General features: G+C 53.3%; 1 protein-coding gene across 1 annotated transcript; it reads left to right on the top strand.

The window, feature by feature from the left end:
• The first annotated feature begins 225 nt into the window (after positions 1-225).
• dram2b (DNA-damage regulated autophagy modulator 2b) lies at positions 226-20,024 on the top strand. Its single transcript, XM_078947855.1, has 8 exons — positions 226-382; positions 1,127-1,264; positions 1,335-1,402; positions 18,691-18,833; positions 18,906-19,083; positions 19,155-19,237; positions 19,321-19,413; positions 19,516-20,024. The coding sequence occupies exons 2-8, from the start codon at positions 1,134-1,136 to the stop codon at positions 19,642-19,644; spliced, it is 825 nt and encodes a 274-aa protein (XP_078803981.1). The 5' UTR covers positions 226-382; positions 1,127-1,133; the 3' UTR covers positions 19,645-20,024.
• The last annotated feature ends 62 nt before the right edge of the window (positions 20,025-20,086 follow it).

The following is a 20,086-nucleotide window of genomic DNA, read 5'->3' on the forward strand; positions in this document are numbered from 1 at the left end:
TGATGTTTGTTTACCTGTAAGGGGATATCAGCCCAGGTTAGATGACACCTGCTGGCTCCGCCTCCTCGCTGGCTCCCCCCCCCAGAATCGAGTTAATCTCATATTTTCGCTTTCATCCTCGTGATTTTATCGCGTTCAGGTACTTTCCAGTTTGGGCCTGTTCCTGAAAACGCGCCTGTCAGACTAAACTCCGGGTTTATGGGACATTGAAAGCTCCTCCTGCAACGCGCATGCGTGCCGTGGAGCGGAGCGCCGGAGCTTCGTTCAGATCAGACGTAGACGTTTCTCCGTGAAGCGGCGCGCGCCGGTCCCCGCTGTACCTCCGGTTCTGGGAGGAGGAGCCGTTTCTTTCGGCGGATGTGCCCCCCGGGAACGAAATAACGTGAGTGTCAGTATTTTACCCCACCTGGCTGCTTTCGTTTTCTGTACCGGAAGTCCCCCTTTAATGACAGAAAAGTGACTTGAATCATGACGGTCATCCACATCCGGTCACGGTGCTGAACAGCTTTCAGAGAGACCCCCCCCCCGTTGAAAAGTCTGTGGAGATCAGCTGATGTTCCTTTTTTCTCCTGTGAGGAAGTGAAAGTGATACTAATCCAGTTTACACGAGGAAGAAACAGAAATGATGTTAGATGTATTTGTCTAAAGTCAGTTTACACAAATTCCTTCAAATCAAACTATCTTTTCACATTTCATAAAGAACTTTGCTTTTGTCATCTGTAGACTTCATGGAAAATAAACCTGCAATGAAAATCCAAAGTATCACATATATATATATATATATATATATATATATATAATCATGATCTTCCTAAAACCCAAGTATTCCTTTTATTTTAATCTCATTTTATTTAAGTTTGTATTTTTGTGTTATTGTATATTCTTTTACTTAATTTTACAGCTGTTTACATTTTTCTGTGCCTGTTCTCGTTGTAATTTGACAAACTGCCACAAAGGTTCTGGTTCTGGATCGGATCAGCTGCTTTCCCTCAGAGGATGAGAAGTCTCTTTGATACCAGCTTAGATCAATAAGGCAGAGGCTTGTTGGCGCTCATGAGTCTTCATCCTCATCTTCGTCGTGTCTGCACATTCACCATGTTTGGAGATGATGCCGTTTCTGCTGCAGGACGGACATGTGGTGGTTCCAGCAGGGTCTCTGCCTCCTGCCCGCCGCGCTGGTCGTCTGGACGGTGGCGTCCTTCGTCTTTGCCTACATCACAGCCGTGGTGCTGCGACACGTGGACCCGCTGGTGCCGTACATCAGGTCAGACAGCGGCACCGCAGAAGACTCGGTTTTGGAGGGGAACATGTGACCAAAGGTTGTTGTGTTGCAGCGACACGGGGACCACGGCGCCGGAGAGGTGTGTGTTTGGCATCATGATGGACGTGTCGGCCTTCTTAGGTAACACTCGCACCAAAACTGTCAGCTGGACGGGGAAACGTCCCAAACATCACGGATGTTCTCAGGCGTCCCAAACGTTTCCCAAACGTTATCAGGCGTCCCAAACGTTCTCAGGCGTCCCAAACGTTCTCAGGCGTCCCAAACGTTCTCAGGCGTCCCAAACGTTCTCAGGCGTCCCAAACGTTCTCAGGCGTCCCAAACGTTCTCAGGCGTCCCAAACGTTCTCAGGCGTCCCAAACGTTCTCAGGCGTCCCAAACGTTCTCAGGCGTCCCAAACGTTTCCCAAACGTTATCAGGCGTCCCAAACGTTATCAGGCGTCCCAAACGTTCTCAGGCGTCCCAAACGTTCTCAGGCGTCCCAAACGTTTCCCGTACATTCTCAGGCGTCCCAAACATTCTCAGGCGTCCCAAACGTTCTCAGGCGTCCCAAACGTTTCCCAAACGTTATCAGGCGTCCCAAACGTTTCCCAAACGTTATCAGGCGTCCCAAACGTTCTCAGGCGTCCCAAACGTTCTCAGGCGTCCCAAACGTTTCCCGTACATTCTCAGGCGTCCCAAACATTCTCAGGCGTCCCAAACGTTCTCAGGCGTCCCAAACGTTTCCCATACATTCTCAGGCGTCCCAAACATTCTCAGGCGTCCCAAACGTTCTCAGGCGTCCCAAACGTTTCCCAAACGTTATCAGGCGTCCCAAACGTTTCCCAAACGTTATCAGGCGTCCCAAACGTTCTCAGGCGTCCCAAACGTTTCCCGTACATTCTCAGGCGTCCCAAACATTCTCAGGCGTCCCAAACATTCTCAGGCGTCCCAAACGTTTCCCATACATTCTCAGGCGTCCCAAACGTTCTCAGGCGTCCCAAACGTTTCCCATACATTCTCAGGCGTCCCAAACATTCTCAGGCGTCCCAAACGTTCTCAGGCGTCCCATACATTCTCAGGCGTCCCAAACGTTCTCAGGCGTCCCAAACGTTTCCCAAACGTTATCAGGCGTCCCAAACGTTTCCCAAACATTCTCAGGCGTCCCAAACGTTCTCAGGCGTCCCAAACGTTCTCAGGCGTCCCAAACGTTCTCAGGCGTCCCAAACGTTCTCAGGCGTCCCAAACGTTTCCCATACATTCTCAGGCGTCCCAAACATTCTCAGGCGTCCCAAACGTTCTCAGGCGTCCCAAACGTTTCCCATACATTCTCAGGCGTCCCAAACGTTCTCAGGCGTCCCAAACGTTTCCCATACATTCTCAGGCGTCCCAAACGTTCTCAGGCGTCCCAAACGTTCTCAGGCGTCCCAAACGTTCTCAGGCGTCCCAAACGTTCTCAGGCGTCCCAAACGTTTCCCATACATTCTCAGGCGTCCCAAACATTCTCAGGCGTCCCAAACGTTTCCCATACATTCTCAGGCGTCCCAAACATTCTCAGGCGTCCCAAACGTTCTCAGGCGTCCCAAACGTTTCCCAAACGTTATCAGGCGTCCCAAACGTTTCCCAAACGTTATCAGGCGTCCCAAACGTTATCAGGCGTCCCAAACGTTCTCAGGCGTCCCAAACGTTCTCAGGCGTCCCAAACGTTTCCCATACATTCTCAGGCGTCCCAAACGTTCTCAGGCGTCCCAAACGTTTCCCATACATTCTCAGGCGTCCCAAACGTTCTCAGGCGTCCCAAACGTTCTCAGGCGTCCCAAACGTTCTCAGGCGTCCCAAACGTTCTCAGGCGTCCCAAACGTTCTCAGGCGTCCCAAACGTTCTCAGGCGTCCCAAACGTTTCCCATACATTCTCAGGCGTCCCAAACGTTCTCAGGCGTCCCAAACGTTTCCCATACATTCTCAGGCGTCCCAAACGTTTCCCATACATTCTCAGGCGTCCCAAACATTCTCAGGCGTCCCAAACGTTCTCAGGCGTCCCAAACGTTTCCCAAACGTTATCAGGCGTCCCAAACGTTTCCCAAACGTTATCAGGCGTCCCAAACGTTCTCAGGCGTCCCAAACGTTCTCAGGCGTCCCAAACGTTTCCCATACATTCTCAGGCGTCCCAAACGTTCTCAGGCGTCCCAAACGTTTCCCATACATTCTCAGGCGTCCCAAACGTTCTCAGGCGTCCCAAACGTTTCCCATACATTCTCAGGCGTCCCAAACATTCTCAGGCGTCCCAAACGTTCTCAGGCGTCCCAAACGTTCTCAGGCGTCCCAAACGTTCTCAGGCGTCCCATACATTCTCAGGCGTCCCAAACGTTCTCAGGCGTCCCAAACATTCTCAGGCGTCCCAAACGTTCTCAGGCGTCCCAAACGTTTCCCATACATTCTCAGGGGTCCCAAACATTCTCAGGCGTCCCAAACGTTTCCCATACATTCTCAGGCGTCCCAAACGTTCTCAGGCGTCCCAAACGTTCTCAGGCGTCCCAAACGTTTCCCATACATTCTCAGGCGTCCCAAACTTTCTCAGGCGTCCCAAACGTTCTCAGGCGTCCCAAACGTTCTCAGGCGTCCCAAACGTTCTCAGGCGTCCCAAACGTTCTCAGGCGTCCCATACATTCTCAGGCGTCCCAAACATTCTCAGGCGTCCCAAACGTTCTCAGGCGTCCCAAACATTCTCAGGCGTCCCAAACATTCTCAGGCGTCCCAAACGTTCTCAGGCGTCCCAAACGTTTCCCATACATTCTCAGGGGTCCCAAACATTCTCAGGCGTCCCAAACGTTTCTATACATTCTCAGGCGTCCCAAACGTTCTCAGGCGTCCCAAACGTTCTCAGGCGTCCCAAACGTTTCCCATACATTCTCAGGCGTCCCAAACGTTCTCAGGCGTCCCAAACATTCTCAGGCGTCCCAAACATTCTCAGGCGTCCCAAACGTTTCCCATACATTCTCAGGCGTCCCAAACGTTCTCAGGCGTCCCATACGTTCTCAGGCGTCCCAAACGTTCTCAGGCGTCCCAAACGTTTCCCATACATTCTCAGGCGTCCCAAACATTCTCAGGCGTCCCAAACATTCTCAGGCGTCCCAAACGTTTCCCATACATTCTCAGGCGTCCCAAACGTTCTCAGGCGTCCCAAACGTTCTCAGGCGTCCCATACATTCTCAGGCGTCCCAAACGTTTCCCAAACGTTATCAGGCGTCCCAAACATTCTCAGGCGTCCCAAAAGTTGTCAGGCGTCCCGAACGTTTCCCAAATATTGTCAGGCGTCCCAAACGTTTCCCAAACGTTCTCAGGCGTCCCAAACGTTTCCCAAACGTTGTCAGGCGTCCCAAATGTTCTCCGGCGTCCCGAACGTCACGAATGTTCTCAGGCGTCCTGAACGTTTCCCAAACATTGTCAGGCGTCCCAAACATCACGAATGTTCTCAGGTGTCCCAAACGTTCTCAGGCGTCCTGAAGATCACGAATGTTCTCAGGCGTCCTGAACGTTTCCCAAACATTGTCAGGCGTCCCAAACATCACGAATGTTCTCAGGTGTCCCAAACGTTCTCAGGCGTCCCAAACGTTTCCCAAACGTTATCAGGCGTCCCAAACATTCTCAGGCGTCCCAAACATTCTCAGGCGTCCCAAACATTCTCAGGCGTCCCATACGTTCTCAGGCGTCCCAAACGTTTCCCATACATTCTCAGGCGTCCCAAACGTTCTCAGGCGTCCCAAACATTCTCAGGCGTCCCAAACGTTTCCCAAACGTTATCAGGCGTCCCAAACATTCTCAGGCGTCCCAAACGTTTCCCAAACGTTATCAGGCGTCCCAAACATTCTCAGGCGTCCCAAACATTCTCAGGCGTCCCAAACGTTCTCAGGCGTCCCAAACATTCCCAGGCGTCCCAAACATTTCCCATACATTCTCAGGCGTCCCAAACATTCTCAGGCGTCCCAAACATTCTCAGGCGTCCCAAACGTTTCCCAAACGTTCTCAGGCGTCCCATACATTCTCAGGCGTCCCAAACATTCTCAGGCGTCCCAAACGTTCTCAGGCGTCCCAAACATTCTCAGGCGTCCCAAACGTTCTCAGGCGTCCCAAACGTTTCCCATACATTCTCAGGCGTCCCAAACATTCTCAGGCGTCCCAAACATTCTCAGGCGTCCCAAACGTTTCCCATACATTCTCAGGCGTCCCAAACGTTCTCAGGCGTCCCAAACGTTCTCAGGCGTCCCAAACGTTCTCAGGCGTCCCAAACGTTTCCCATACATTCTCAGGCGTCCCAAACGTTCTCAGGCGTCCCATACATTCTCAGGCGTCCCAAACGTTTCCCAAACGTTATCAGGCGTCCCAAACATTCTCAGGCGTCCCAAACGTTCTCAGGCGTCCCAAACGTTTCCCATACATTCTCAGGCGTCCCAAACATTCTCAGGCGTCCCAAACGTTCTCAGGCGTCCCAAACGTTCTCAGGCGTCCCAAACGTTCTCAGGCGTCCCAAACGTTTCCCATACATTCTCAGGCGTCCCAAACGTTCTCAGGCGTCCCATACATTCTCAGGCGTCCCAAACATTCTCAGGCGTCCCAAACATTCTCAGGCGTCCCAAACATTCTCAGGCGTCCCAAACGTTTCCCATACATTCTCAGGCGTCCCAAACGTTCTCAAGCGTCCCAAACATTCTCAGGCGTCCCAAACATTCTCAGGCGTCCCAAACGTTTCCCATACATTCTCAGGCGTCCCAAACGTTCTCAGGCGTCCCAAACGTTTCCCATACATTCTCAGGCGTCCCAAACGTTCTCAGGCGTCCCAAACGTTCTCAGGCGTCCCAAACGTTCTCAGGCGTCCCAAACGTTCTCAGGCGTCCCAAACGTTTCCCATACATTCTCAGGCGTCCCAAACATTCTCAGGCGTCCCAAACATTCTCAGGCGTCCCAAACATTCTCAGGCGTCCCAAACGTTTCCCAAACGTTATCAGGCGTCCCAAACATTCTCAGGCGTCCAAAACGTTCTCAGGCGTCCCAAACGTTTCCCATACATTCTCAGGCGTCCCAAACGTTCTCAGGCGTCCCAAACGTTTCCCATACATTCTCAGGCGTCCCAAACATTCTCAGGCGTCCCAAACATTCTCAGGCGTCCCAAACGTTCTCAGGTGTCCCAAACGTTCTCAGGCGTCCCAAACATTCTCAGGCGTCCCAAACATTCTCAGGCGTCCCAAACGTTCTCAGGCGTCCCGTACGCCACGAATGTTCTCAGGCCTCCCGAACGTTTTCCAAACATTCTCAGGCGTCCCAAACATTCTCAGGCGTCCCAAACGTTCTCAGGCGTCCCAAACGTTCTCAGGCGTCCCAAACGTTCTCAGGCGTCCCAAACGTTTCCCATACATTCTCAGGCGTCCCAAACATTCTCAGGCGTCCCAAACGTTCTCAGGCGTCCCAAACGTTCTCAGGCGTCCCAAACGTTCTCAGGCGTCCCAAACGTTCTCAGGCGTCCCAAACGTTTCCCATACATTCTCAGGCGTCCCAAACGTTTCCCAAACGTTCTCAGGCGTCCCAAACGTTCTCAGGCGTCCCAAACGTTCTCAGGCGTCCCAAACGTTTCCCATACATTCTCAGGCGTCCCAAACGTTCTCAGGCGTCCCAAACATTCTCAGGCGTCCCAAACGTTTCCCAAACGTTATCAGGCGTCCCAAACGTTCTCAGGCGTCCCAAACGTTCCCAGGCGTCCCAAACGTTTCCCATACATTCTCAGGCGTCCAAAACATTCTCAGGCGTCCCAAACATTCTCAGGCGTCCCAAACGTTTCCCATACATTCTCAGGCGTCCCAAACGTTCTCAGGCGTCCCAAACGTTTTCAGGCGTCCCATACATTCTCAGGCGTCCCAAACGTTCTCAGGCGTCCCAAACGTTCTCAGGCGTCCCAAACATTCTCAGGCGTCCCAAACGTTTCCCATACATTCTCAGGCGTCCCAAACGTTCTCAGGCGTCCCATACATTCTCAGGCGTCCCAAACATTCTCAGGCGTCCCAAACATTCTCAGGCGTCCCAAACGTTCTCAGGCGTCCCAAACGTTTCCCATACATTCTCAGGCGTCCCAAACGTTCTCAGGCGTCCCATATATTCTCAGGCGTCCCAAACATTCTCAGGCGTCCCAAACGTTCTCAGGCGTCCCAAACATTCTCAGGCGTCCCAAACATTCTCAGGCGTCCCAAACGTTTCCCATACATTCTCAGGCGTCCCAAACGTTCTCAGGCGTCCCAAACGTTCTCAGGCGTCCCAAACGTTCCCAGGCGTCCCAAACGTTTCCCATACATTCTCAGGCGTCCCAAACGTTCTCAGGCGTCCCATACATTCTCAGGCGTCCCAAACGTTTCCCAAACGTTATCAGGCGTCCCAAACATTCTCAGGCGTCCCAAACGTTCTCAGGCGTCCCAAACGTTCCCAGGCGTCCCATACATTCTCAGGCGTCCCAAACGTTTCCCAAACGTTATCAGGCGTCCCAAACGTTCTCAGGCGTCCCATACATTCTCAGGCGTCCCAAACATTCTCAGGCGTCCCAAACGTTCTCAGGCGTCCCAAACGTTCTCAGGCGTCCCAAACGTTTCCCATACATTCTCAGGCGTCCCAAACGTTCTCAGGCGTCCCAAACATTCTCAGGCGTCCCAAACGTTTCCCATACATTCTCAGGCGTCCCAAACGTTCTCAGGCGTCCCAAACGTTTCCCATACATTCTCAGGCGTCCCAAACGTTCTCAGGCGTCCCATACATTCTCAGGCGTCCCAAACATTCTCAGGCGTCCCAAACGTTCTCAGGCGTCCCAAACGTTCTCAGGCGTCCCAAACGTTTCCCATACATTCTCAGGCGTCCCAAACGTTCTCATACATTCTCAGGCGTCCCAAACGTTCTCAGGCGTCCCAAACATTCTCAGGCGTCCCAAACGTTTCCCATACATTCTCAGGCGTCCCAAACGTTCTCAGGCGTCCCAAACGTTTCCCATACATTCTCAGGCGTCCCAAACGTTCTCAGGCGTCCCAAACGTTTCCCATACATTCTCAGGCGTCCCAAACATTCTCAGGCGTCCCAAACATTCTCAGGCGTCCCAAACGTTCTCAGGCGTCCCAAACGTTCTCAGGCGTCCCAAACGTTTCCCATACATTCTCAGGCGTCCCAAACATTCTCAGGCGTCCCAAACATTCTCAGGCGTCCCAAACGTTTCCCAAACGTTATCAGGCGTCCCAAACATTTTCAGGCGTCCCAAACGTTCTCAGGCGTCCCAAACATTCTCAGGCGTCCCAAACATTCTCAAGCGTCCCAAACGTTCTCAGGCGTCCCAAACATTCTCAGGCGTCCCAAACGTTCTCAGGCGTCCCAAACGTTCTCAGGCGTCCCAAACATTCTCAGGCGTCCCAAACGTTTCCCAAACGTTATCAGGCGTCCCAAACATTCTCAGGCGTCCCAAACATTCTCAGGCGTCCCAAACATTCTCAGGCGTCCCAAACGTTCTCAGGCGTCCCAAACGTTCTCAGGCGTCCCAAACGTTCTCAGGCGTCCCAAACGTTCTCAGGCGTCCCAAACGTTTCCCATACATTCTCAGGCGTCCCAAACGTTCTCAGGCGTCCCAAACGTTTCCCATACATTCTCAGGCGTCCCAAACATTCTCAGGCGTCCCAAACATTCTCAGGCGTCCCAAACATTATCAGGCGTCCCGTACGCCACGAATGTTCTCAGGCCTCCCGAACGTTTTCCAAACATTCTCAGGCGTCCCAAACATTCTCAGGCGTCCCAAACATTCTCAGGCGTCCCAAACGTTCTCAGGCGTCCCAAACGTTCTCAGGCGTCCCAAACATTCTCAGGCGTCCCAAACGTTCTCAGGCGTCCCAAACGTTCTCAGGCGTCCCGTACGCCACGAATGTTCTCAGGCCTCCCGAACGTTTTCCAAACATTCTCAGGCGTCCCAAACATTCTCAGGCGTCCCAAACGTTCTCAGGCGTCCCAAACGTTCTCAGGCGTCCCAAACGTTCTCAGGCGTCCCAAACGTTCTCAGGCGTCCCAAACGTTTCCCATACATTCTCAGGCGTCCCAAACGTTCTCAGGCGTCCCATACATTCTCAGGCGTCCCAAACGTTTCCCAAACGTTCTCAGGCGTCCCAAACGTTCTCAGGCGTCCCAAACGTTTCCCAAACGTTATCAGGCGTCCCAAACGTTCTCAGGCGTCCCAAACGTTCTCAGGCGTCCCAAACGTTTCCCATACATTCTCAGGCGTCCAAAACATTCTCAGGCGTCCCAAACGTTCTCAGGCGTCCCAAACATTCTCAGGCGTCCCAAACGTTTCCCAAACGTTATCAGGCGTCCCAAACGTTCTCAGGCGTCCCAAACGTTCTCAGGCGTCCCAAACGTTTCCCATACATTCTCAGGCGTCCAAAACATTCTCAGGCGTCCCAAACATTCTCAGGCGTCCCAAACGTTTCCCATACATTCTCAGGCGTCCCAAACGTTCTCAGGCGTCCCAAACGTTCTCAGGCGTCCCATACATTCTCAGGCGTCCCAAACGTTCTCAGGCGTCCCAAACGTTCTCAGGCGTCCCATACATTCTCAGGCGTCCCAAACGTTCTCAGGCGTCCCAAACGTTCTCAGGCGTCCCAAACATTCTCAGGCGTCCCAAACGTTTCCCATACATTCTCAGGCGTCCCATACATTCTCAGGCGTCCCAAACATTCTCAGGCGTCCCAAACATTCTCAGGCGTCCCAAACGTTCTCAGGCGTCCCAAACGTTTCCCATACATTCTCAGGCGTCCCAAACGTTCTCAGGCGTCCCATACATTCTCAGGCGTCCCAAACATTCTCAGGCGTCCCAAACGTTCTCAGGCGTCCCAAACATTCTCAGGCGTCCCAAACGTTCTCAGGCGTCCCAAACGTTTCCCATACATTCTCAGGCGTCCCAAACATTCTCAGGCGTCCCAAACGTTTCCCATACATTCTCAGGCGTCCCAAACGTTCTCAGGCGTCCCAAACGTTCTCAGGCGTCCCAAACGTTCCCAGGCGTCCCAAACGTTTCCCATACATTCTCAGGCGTCCCAAACATTCTCAGGCGTCCCAAACATTATCAGGCGTCCCGTACGCCACGAATGTTCTCAGGCCTCCCGAACGTTTTCCAAACATTCTCAGGCGTCCCAAACATTCTCAGGCGTCCCAAACATTCTCAGGCGTCCCAAACGTTCTCAGGCGTCCCAAACGTTCTCAGGCGTCCCAAACATTCTCAGGCGTCCCAAACGTTCTCAGGCGTCCCAAACGTTCTCAGGCGTCCCGTACGCCACGAATGTTCTCAGGCCTCCCGAACGTTTTCCAAACATTCTCAGGCGTCCCAAACATTCTCAGGCGTCCCAAACGTTCTCAGGCGTCCCAAACGTTCTCAGGCGTCCCAAACGTTCTCAGGCGTCCCAAACGTTCTCAGGCGTCCCAAACGTTTCCCATACATTCTCAGGCGTCCCAAACGTTCTCAGGCGTCCCATACATTCTCAGGCGTCCCAAACGTTTCCCAAACGTTCTCAGGCGTCCCAAACGTTCTCAGGCGTCCCAAACGTTTCCCAAACGTTATCAGGCGTCCCAAACGTTCTCAGGCGTCCCAAACGTTCTCAGGCGTCCCAAACGTTTCCCATACATTCTCAGGCGTCCAAAACATTCTCAGGCGTCCCAAACGTTCTCAGGCGTCCCAAACATTCTCAGGCGTCCCAAACGTTTCCCAAACGTTATCAGGCGTCCCAAACGTTCTCAGGCGTCCCAAACGTTCTCAGGCGTCCCAAACGTTTCCCATACATTCTCAGGCGTCCAAAACATTCTCAGGCGTCCCAAACATTCTCAGGCGTCCCAAACGTTTCCCATACATTCTCAGGCGTCCCAAACGTTCTCAGGCGTCCCAAACGTTCTCAGGCGTCCCATACATTCTCAGGCGTCCCAAACGTTCTCAGGCGTCCCAAACGTTCTCAGGCGTCCCATACATTCTCAGGCGTCCCAAACGTTCTCAGGCGTCCCAAACGTTCTCAGGCGTCCCAAACATTCTCAGGCGTCCCAAACGTTTCCCATACATTCTCAGGCGTCCCATACATTCTCAGGCGTCCCAAACATTCTCAGGCGTCCCAAACATTCTCAGGCGTCCCAAACGTTCTCAGGCGTCCCAAACGTTTCCCATACATTCTCAGGCGTCCCAAACGTTCTCAGGCGTCCCATACATTCTCAGGCGTCCCAAACATTCTCAGGCGTCCCAAACGTTCTCAGGCGTCCCAAACATTCTCAGGCGTCCCAAACGTTCTCAGGCGTCCCAAACGTTTCCCATACATTCTCAGGCGTCCCAAACATTCTCAGGCGTCCCAAACGTTTCCCATACATTCTCAGGCGTCCCAAACGTTCTCAGGCGTCCCAAACGTTCTCAGGCGTCCCAAACGTTCCCAGGCGTCCCAAACGTTTCCCATACATTCTCAGGCGTCCCAAACGTTCTCAGGCGTCCCATACATTCTCAGGCGTCCCAAACGTTTCCCAAACGTTCTCAGGCGTCCCAAACGTTCCCAGGCGTCCCAAACGTTTCCCATACATTCTCAGGCGTCCCAAACATTCTCAGGCGTCCCAAACGTTCTCAGGCGTCCCAAACATTCTCAGGCGTCCCAAACGTTTCCCAAACGTTATCAGGCGTCCCAAACGTTCTCAGGCGTCCCAAACGTTCTCAGGCGTCCCAAACGTTTCCCATACATTCTCAGGCGTCCAAAACATTCTCAGGCGTCCCAAACATTCTCAGGCGTCCCAAACGTTTCCCATACATTCTCAGGCGTCCCAAACGTTCTCAGGCGTCCCAAACGTTCTCAGGCGTCCCATACATTCTCAGGCGTCCCAAACGTTCTCAGGCGTCCCAAACGTTCTCAGGCGTCCCAAACGTTCTCAGGCGTCCCATACATTCTCAGGCGTCCCAAACGTTCTCAGGCGTCCCAAACGTTCTCAGGCGTCCCAAACATTCTCAGGCGTCCCAAACGTTTCCCATACATTCTCAGGCGTCCCATACATTCTCAGGCGTCCCAAACATTCTCAGGCGTCCCAAACATTCTTAGGCGTCCCAAACGTTCTCAGGCGTCCCAAACGTTTCCCATACATTCTCAGGCGTCCCAAACGTTCTCAGGCGTCCCATACATTCTCAGGCGTCCCAAACATTCTCAGGCGTCCCAAACGTTCTCAGGCGTCCCAAACATTCTCAGGCGTCCCAAACGTTCTCAGGCGTCCCAAACGTTTCCCATACATTCTCAGGCGTCCCAAACGTTCTCAGGCGTCCCAAACGTTTCCCATACATTCTCAGGCGTCCCAAACATTCTCAGGCGTCCCAAACGTTCTCAGGCGTCCCAAACGTTCTCAGGCGTCCCAAACGTTCTCAGGCGTCCCAAACGTTTCCCATACATTCTCAGGCGTCCCAAACGTTCTCAGGCGTCCCATACATTCTCAAGCGTCCCAAACATTCTCAGGCGTCCCAAACGTTCTCAGGCGTCCCAAACGTTCTCAGGCGTCCCAAACGTTTCCCATACATTCTCAGGCGTCCCAAACATTCTCAGGCGTCCCAAACGTTCTCAGGCGTCCCAAACGTTCTCAGGCGTCCCAAACGTTCTCAGGCGTCCCAAACGTTTCCCATACATTCTCAGGCGTCCCAAACGTTCTCAGGCGTCCCATACATTCTCAGGCGTCCCAAACGTTCTCAGGTGTCCCAAACGTTCTCAGGCGTCCCAAACGTTCTCAGGCGTCCCAAACGTTTCCCATACATTCTCAGTCGTCCCAAACGTTCTCAGGCGTCCCAAACATTCTCAGGCGTCCCAAACATTCTCAGGCGACCCAAACGTTTCCCATCCATTCTCAGGCGTCCCAAACGTTCTCAGGCGTCCCAAACGTTTCCCATACATTCTCAGGCGTCCCAAACGTTCTCAGGCGTCCCAAACGTTTCCCATACATTCTCAGGCGTCCCAAACATTCTCAGGCGTCCCAAACGTTCTCAGGCGTCCCAAACGTTCTCAGGCGTCCCAAACGTTCTCAGGCGTCCCAAACGTTCTCAGGCGTCCCAAACGTTCTCAGGCGTCCCAAACGTTTCCCATACATTCTCAGGCGTCCCAAACATTCTCAGGCGTCCCAAACATTCTCAGGCGTCCCAAACATTCTCAGGCGTCCCAAACGTTTCCCAAACGTTATCAGGCGTCCCAAACATTCTCAGGCGTCCCAAACGTTCTCAGGCGTCCCAAACGTTTCCCATACATTCTCAGGCGTCCCAAACGTTCTCAGGCGTCCCAAACGTTTCCCATACATTCTCAGGCGTCCCAAACATTCTCAGGCGTCCCAAACGTTCTCAGGCGTCCCAAACGTTCTCAGGCGTCCCAAACGTTCTCAGGCGTCCCAAACGTTCTCAGGCGTCCCAAACGTTTCCCGTACATTCTCAGGCGTCCCAAACGTTGTCAGGCGTCCCAAACGTTTCCCATACATTCTCAGGCGTCCCAAACATTCTCAGGCGTCCCAAACATTCTCAGGCGTCCCAAACATTCTCAGGCGTCCCGTACGCCACGAATGTTCTCAGGCCTCCCGAACGTTTTCCAAACATTCTCAGGCGTCCCAAACATTCTCAGGCGTCCCAAACATTCTCAGGCGTCCCAAACGTTCTCAGGCGTCCCAAACATTCTCAGGCGTCCCAAACATTCTCAGGCGTCCCAAACGTTCTCAGGCGTCCCGTACGCCACGAATGTTCTCAGGCCTCCCGAACGTTTTCCAAACATTCTCAGGCGTCCCAAACGTTCTCAGGCGTCCCAAACGTTTCCCATACATTCTCAGGCGTCCCAAACATTCTCAGGCGTCCCAAACGTTCTCAGGCGTCCCAAACGTTTCCCAAACGTTATCAGGCGTCCCAATCGTTTCCCAAACGTTATCAGGCGTCCCAAACATTCTCAGGCGTCCCAAACGTTCTCAGGCGTCCCAAACGTTTCCCATACATTCTCAGGCGTCCCAAACATTCTCAGGCGTCCCAAACGTTCTCAGGCGTCCCAAACGTTTCCCAAACGTTATCAGGCGTCCCAAACGTTTCCCAAACGTTATCAGGCGTCCCAAACGTTCTCAGGCGTCCCAAACATTCTCAGGCGTCCCAAACGTTTCCCATACATTCTCAGGCGTCCCAAACGTTCTCAGGCGTCCCAAACGTTTCCCATACATTCTCAGGCGTCCCAAACATTCTCAGGCGTCCCAAACGTTCTCAGGCGTCCCAAACGTTTCCCAAACGTTATCAGGCGTCCCAAACGTTTCCCAAACGTTATCAGGCGTCCCAAACGTTTCCCAAACGTTATCAGGCGTCCCAAACGTTCTCAGGCGTCCCAAACGTTCTCAGGCGTCCCAAACGTTTCCCGTACATTCTCAGGCGTCCCAAACATTCTCAGGCGTCCCAAACATTCTCAGGCGTCCCAAACGTTTCCCATACATTCTCAGGCGTCCCAAACGTTCTCAGGCGTCCCAAACGTTTCCCATACATTCTCAGGCGTCCCAAACATTCTCAGGCGTCCCAAACGTTCTCAGGCGTCCCATACATTCTCAGGCGTCCCAAACGTTTCCCAAACGTTATCAGGCGTCCCAAACGTTCTCAGGCGTCCCAAACGTTTCCCATACATTCTCAGGCGTCCCAAACATTCTCAGGCGTCCCAAACGTTCTCAGGCGTCCCAAACGTTCTCAGGCGTCCCAAACGTTCTCAGGCGTCCCAAACGTTTCCCATACATTCTCAGGCGTCCCAAACGTTCTCAGGCGTCCCATACATTCTCAGGCGTCCCAAACGTTTCCCAAACGTTCTCAGGCGTCCCAAACGTTCTCAGGCGTCCCAAACGTTCTCAGGCGTCCCAAACGTTTCCCATACATTCTCAGGCGTCCCAAACGTTCTCAGGCGTCCCAAACATTCTCAGGCGTCCCAAACGTTTCCCAAACGTTATCAGGCGTCCCAAACGTTCTCAGGCGTCCCAAACGTTCTCAGGCGTCCCAAACGTTTCCCATACATTCTCAGGCGTCCCAAACATTCTCAGGCGTCCCAAACATTCTCAGGCGTCCCAAACATTCTCAGGCGTCCCAAACGTTTCCCATACATTCTCAGGCGTCCCAAACGTTCTCAGGCGTCCCAAACGTTCTCAGGCGTCCCATACATTCTCAGGCGTCCCAAACGTTCTCAGGCGTCCCAAACGTTCTCAGGCGTCCCATACATTCTCATGCGTCCCAAACATTCTCAGGCATCCCAAACATTCTCAGGCGTCCCAAACGTTCTCAGGCGTCCCAAACGTTTCCCATACATTCTCAGGCGTCCCAAACATTCTCAGGTGTCCCAAACGTTCTCAGGCGTCCCAAACGTTCTCAGGCGTCCCAAACGTTCTCAGGCGTCCCAAACGTTCTCAGGCGTCCCAAACGTTTCCCATACATTCTCAGGCGTCCCAAACGTTCTCAGGCGTCCCAAACATTTCCCATACATTCTCAGGCGTCCCAAACGTTCTCAGGCGTCCCAAACATTCTCAGGCGTCCCAAACGTTCTCAGGCGTCCCAAACGTTTCCCATACATTCTCAGGCGTCCCAAACATTCTCAGGCGTCCCAAACGTTTCCCATACATTCTCAGGCGTCCTAAACGTTCTCAGGCGTCCCAAACGTTCTCAGGTGTCCCAAACGTTCTCAGGCGTCCCAAACGTTCTCAGGCGTCCCAAACGTTTCCCATACATTCTCAGGCGTCCCAAACATTCTCAGGCGTCCCAAACGTTTCCCATACATTCTCAGGCGTCCCAAACGTTTCCCATACATTCTCAGGCGTCCCAAACATTCTCAGGTGTCCCAAACGTTCTCAGGCGTCCCAAACGTTCTCAGGCGTCCCAAACGTTCTCAGGCGTCCCAAACGTTTCCCATACATTCTCAGGCGTCCCAAACGTTCTCAGGCGTCCCAAACATTTCCCATACATTCTCAGGCGTCCCAAACGTTCTCAGGCGTCCCAAACATTCTCAGGCGTCCCAAACGTTCTCAGGCGTCCCAAACGTTTCCCATACATTCTCAGGCGTCCCAAACATTCTCAGGCGTCCCAAACGTTTCCCATACATTCTCAGGCGTCCTAAACGTTCTCAGGCGTCCCAAACGTTCTCAGGTGTCCCAAACGTTCTCAGGCGTCCCAAACGTTCTCAGGCGTCCCAAACGTTTCCCATACATTCTCAGGCGTCCCAAACATTCTCAGGCGTCCCAAACGTTTCCCATACATTCTCAGGCGTCCCAAACGTTCTCAGGCGTCCCAAACGTTCTCAGGCGTCCCATACATTCTCAGGCATCCCAAACGTTTCCCAAACGTTATCAGGCGTCCCAAACATTCTCAGGCGTCCCAAAAGTTGTCAGGCGTCCCGAACGTTTCCCAAATATTGTCAGGCGTCCCAAACGTTTCCCAAACGTTCTCAGGCGTCCCAAACGTTTCCCAAACGTTCTCAGGCGTCCCAAACATTCTCAGGCGTCCCAAACGTTCTCAGGCGTCCCATACATTCTCAGGCGTCCCAAACGTTTCCCAAACGTTATCAGGCGTCCCAAACATTCTCAGGCGTCCCAAACGTTCTCAGGCGTCCCAAACGTTTCCCATACATTCTCAGGCGTCCCAAACGTTCTCAGGCGTCCCATACATTCTCAGGCGTCCCAAACGTTTCCCAAACATTCTCAGGCGTCCCAAACGTTCTCAGGCGTCCCATACATTCTCAGGCGTCCCAAACGTTTCCCAAACGTTATCAGGCGTCCCAAACATTCTCAGGCGTCCCAAACGTTCTCAGGCGTCCCAAACGTTTCCCATACATTCTCAGGCGTCCCAAACATTCTCAGGTGTCCCAAACGTTCTCAGGCGTCCCAAACGTTCTCAGGCGTCCCAAACGTTCTCAGGCGTCCCAAACGTTCTCAGGCGTCCCAAACGTTTCCCATACATTCTCAGGCGTCCCAAACGTTCTCAGGCGTCCCAAACATTCTCAGGCGTCCCAAACGTTCTCAGGCGTCCCAAACGTTTCCCATACATTCTCAGGCGTCCCAAACATTCTTAGGCGTCCCAAACGTTCTCAGGCGTCCCAAACGTTCTCAGGCGTCCCAAACGTTCTCAGGCGTCCCAAACGTTTCCCATACATTCTCAGGCGTCCCAAACGTTCTCAGGCGTCCCAAACATTCTCAGGCGTCCCAAACGTTCTCAGGCGTCCCAAACGTTCTCAGGCGTCCCAAACGTTCTCAGGCGTCCCAAACGTTTCCCATACATTCTCAGGCGTCCCAAACATTCTCAGGCGTCCCAAACATTCTCAGGCGTCCCAAACGTTTCCCATACATTCTCAGGCGTCCCAAACGTTCTCAGGCGTCCCAAACGTTCTCAGGCGTCCCATACATTCTCAGGCGTCCCAAACGTTTCCCAAACGTTATCAGGCGTCCCAAACATTCTCAGGCGTCCCAAAAGTTGTCAGGCGTCCCGAACGTTTCCCAAATATTGTCAGGCGTCCCAAACGTTTCCCAAACGTTCTCAGGCGTCCCAAACGTTTCCCAAACGTTGTCAGGCGTCCCAAATGTTCTCAGGCGTCCCGAACGTCACGAATGTTCTCAGGCGTCCTGAACGTTTCCCAAACATTGTCAGGCGTCCCAAACATCACGAATGTTCACAGGTGTCCCAAACGTTCTCAGGCGTCCTGAAGATCACGAATGTTCTCAGGCGTCCCAAACGTTTCCCAAACGTTGTCAGGCGTCCCAAATGTTCTCAGGCGTCCCGAACGTCACGAATGTTCTCAGGCGTCCTGAACGTTTCCCAAACATTGTCAGGCGTCCCAAACATCACGAATGTTCTCAGGTGTCCCAAACGTTCTCAGGCGTCCCAAACGTTCTCAGGCGTCCCAAACATTCTCAGGCGTCCCAAACGTTCTCAGGCGTCCCAAACGTTTCCCATACGTTCTCAGGCGTCCCAAACATTCTCAGGCGTCCCAAACATTCTCAGGCGTCCCAAACATTGTCAGGCGTCCCAAACATCACGAATGTTCTCAGGTGTCCCAAACTTTCTCAGGCGTCCCGAACGCCACGAATGTTCTCAGGCGTCCTGAACGTTTCCCATACGTTCTCAGGCGTTTCGAACGCCACGAATGTTCTCAGGCGTCCTGAACGTTTCCCAAACGTTCTCAGGCGTCCCAAATGTTTTCAGGCGTCCTGAACGCCACGAATGTTCTCAGGCGTCCTGAACGTTTCCCATACGTTCTCAGGCGTCCCAAACGTTCTCAGGCGTCCCAAATGTTCTCAGGCGTCCTGAACGTTTCCCATACGTTCTCAGGCGTCCACAACATTTACTGAACGTTCTCAGACGTCCTATCACCTGTCACTCACTGACCCTGTGGCGTCTGCAGGCGTGGCCACGATGTACGTGCGGTACAAACAGGTGGAGGCTCTGGACGGACAGGAGGACCTGCGTCTGAGGAGGCTGAACGTGTCTGGACTCCTGCTGGGCCTCATCAGCTCCTTCGGCATGTGCGTGGTGGCCAACTTCCAGGTGAGAGCCGCTGCTGCCACCTGTGCACAGGTGTGGCTGCAGTCCTCAGCAGCAGCGATGTGTCGTCAGCAGAAGACTACGCTGTTCTCCATGCACCTGGTGGGGGCGGTGCTGACCTTCGGGTTCGGGGCGGTCTACATCATGGTCCAGACGGCGCTGTCGCTCCGCATGCAGCCCCGCGTCCACAGCAGAACCGTGTTCCTGGTCCGGCTCAGCATTGGGATTTGGACCGTGGGCAGCATCATCAGCAGTATCCTTGAATGGGGGGTGGGGTTGGGGGAGGGGGTGGAAGCGGTAAATGGGTCCTTGACAGCAGCTCCGTGTTCGTGTCGTCCGTCATCATGTACAGCAGTCTGCCCGGCGTGGACGTTCCTCGCAAACTTCACTGGACCCCGGGAGAAGTGGTCAGACCCCTGAACGTTCTCCCATCAGACCGCGGTGGTTAGACGTTACAGACACAGCCGTGACAGATGTCTGTCCTCCTCAGGGTTACACGCCGCACATCATCAGCACCGTGTCTGAGTGGTCTCTGGCGTTGTCCTTCATCAGCTTCTTCCTCACCTACATCAGAGACTTCCAGGTAACGTTCTGCTCCATTCTGGAGGTTCTGATCCGGTCTGGAGGAACGTGTGAGAACACAGATGTTCTGATCTTTCCTGTTTTTCTCCGTTTCTTCTTATAGAAAATCCAGCTGCGGGCCGAGGTCGACCTGCTGAGCAGCCACCTGTACAGTGGTCCTCACGCGGGCGCCGTGGCGTCCCGTCTGAACGGCGCCTCAGAAACGTCCCCCCTGCTGGCCGGATCCACGTGACCCCCCCCGCAGCACTTTTATGGAAGGTTGACCTGTCCTGACCTCACAGGACCTCCTGGTCCAGCTCTGTGGGGGAGGGGCCAATGACATCTGAGTCTGGAGCTCCGCCCACAGTGCTCTAATAGGATGGTCATGATTCTATTGTCACACTAACAGCTGTTTCTCTGTAATTGTAAACTGTCCTCTGATTGGCTGACAGACGTGGAGACATGAAGATGGTTCTGCAGAAACAAAGTTCTGAAGACCAGAACCTTTTTGCTGCAGGTTGAAATCCCTCTGATGGTTCTGCGTGGGAACACGGTCTGGTTACACAGAACCTCCAGATGTTCTGACCTTCCCTCTGTGATCCATCAGGAACGTTAATAAACGGAACAAACTTATGATTATGGTATTCATGCATATGCCTTTAGTTTGTTTATTTTTGATAAAACAATGTATGGCG

Source organism: Oryzias latipes, chromosome 5, assembly GCF_053564925.1.
Source record: "Oryzias latipes strain Hd-rR chromosome 5, Olatipes_Hd-rR_3.1".
NCBI classification, from domain to species: domain Eukaryota; kingdom Metazoa; phylum Chordata; class Actinopteri; order Beloniformes; family Adrianichthyidae; genus Oryzias; species Oryzias latipes.

Coding starts and splice junctions, on each gene's coding strand:
- dram2b (XM_078947855.1), top strand. CDS start 1,134: ATGTGGTGGTTCCAGCAGGGTCTCTGCCTCCTGCCCGCCGCGCTGGTC. Junction 18,834..18,905: donor GCGTGGTGGCCAACTTCCAG/GTGAGAGCCGCT, acceptor TGTCGTCAGCAG/AAGACTACGCTGTTCTCCAT. Junction 19,414..19,515: donor CCTACATCAGAGACTTCCAG/GTAACGTTCTGC, acceptor TTCTTCTTATAG/AAAATCCAGCTGCGGGCCGA.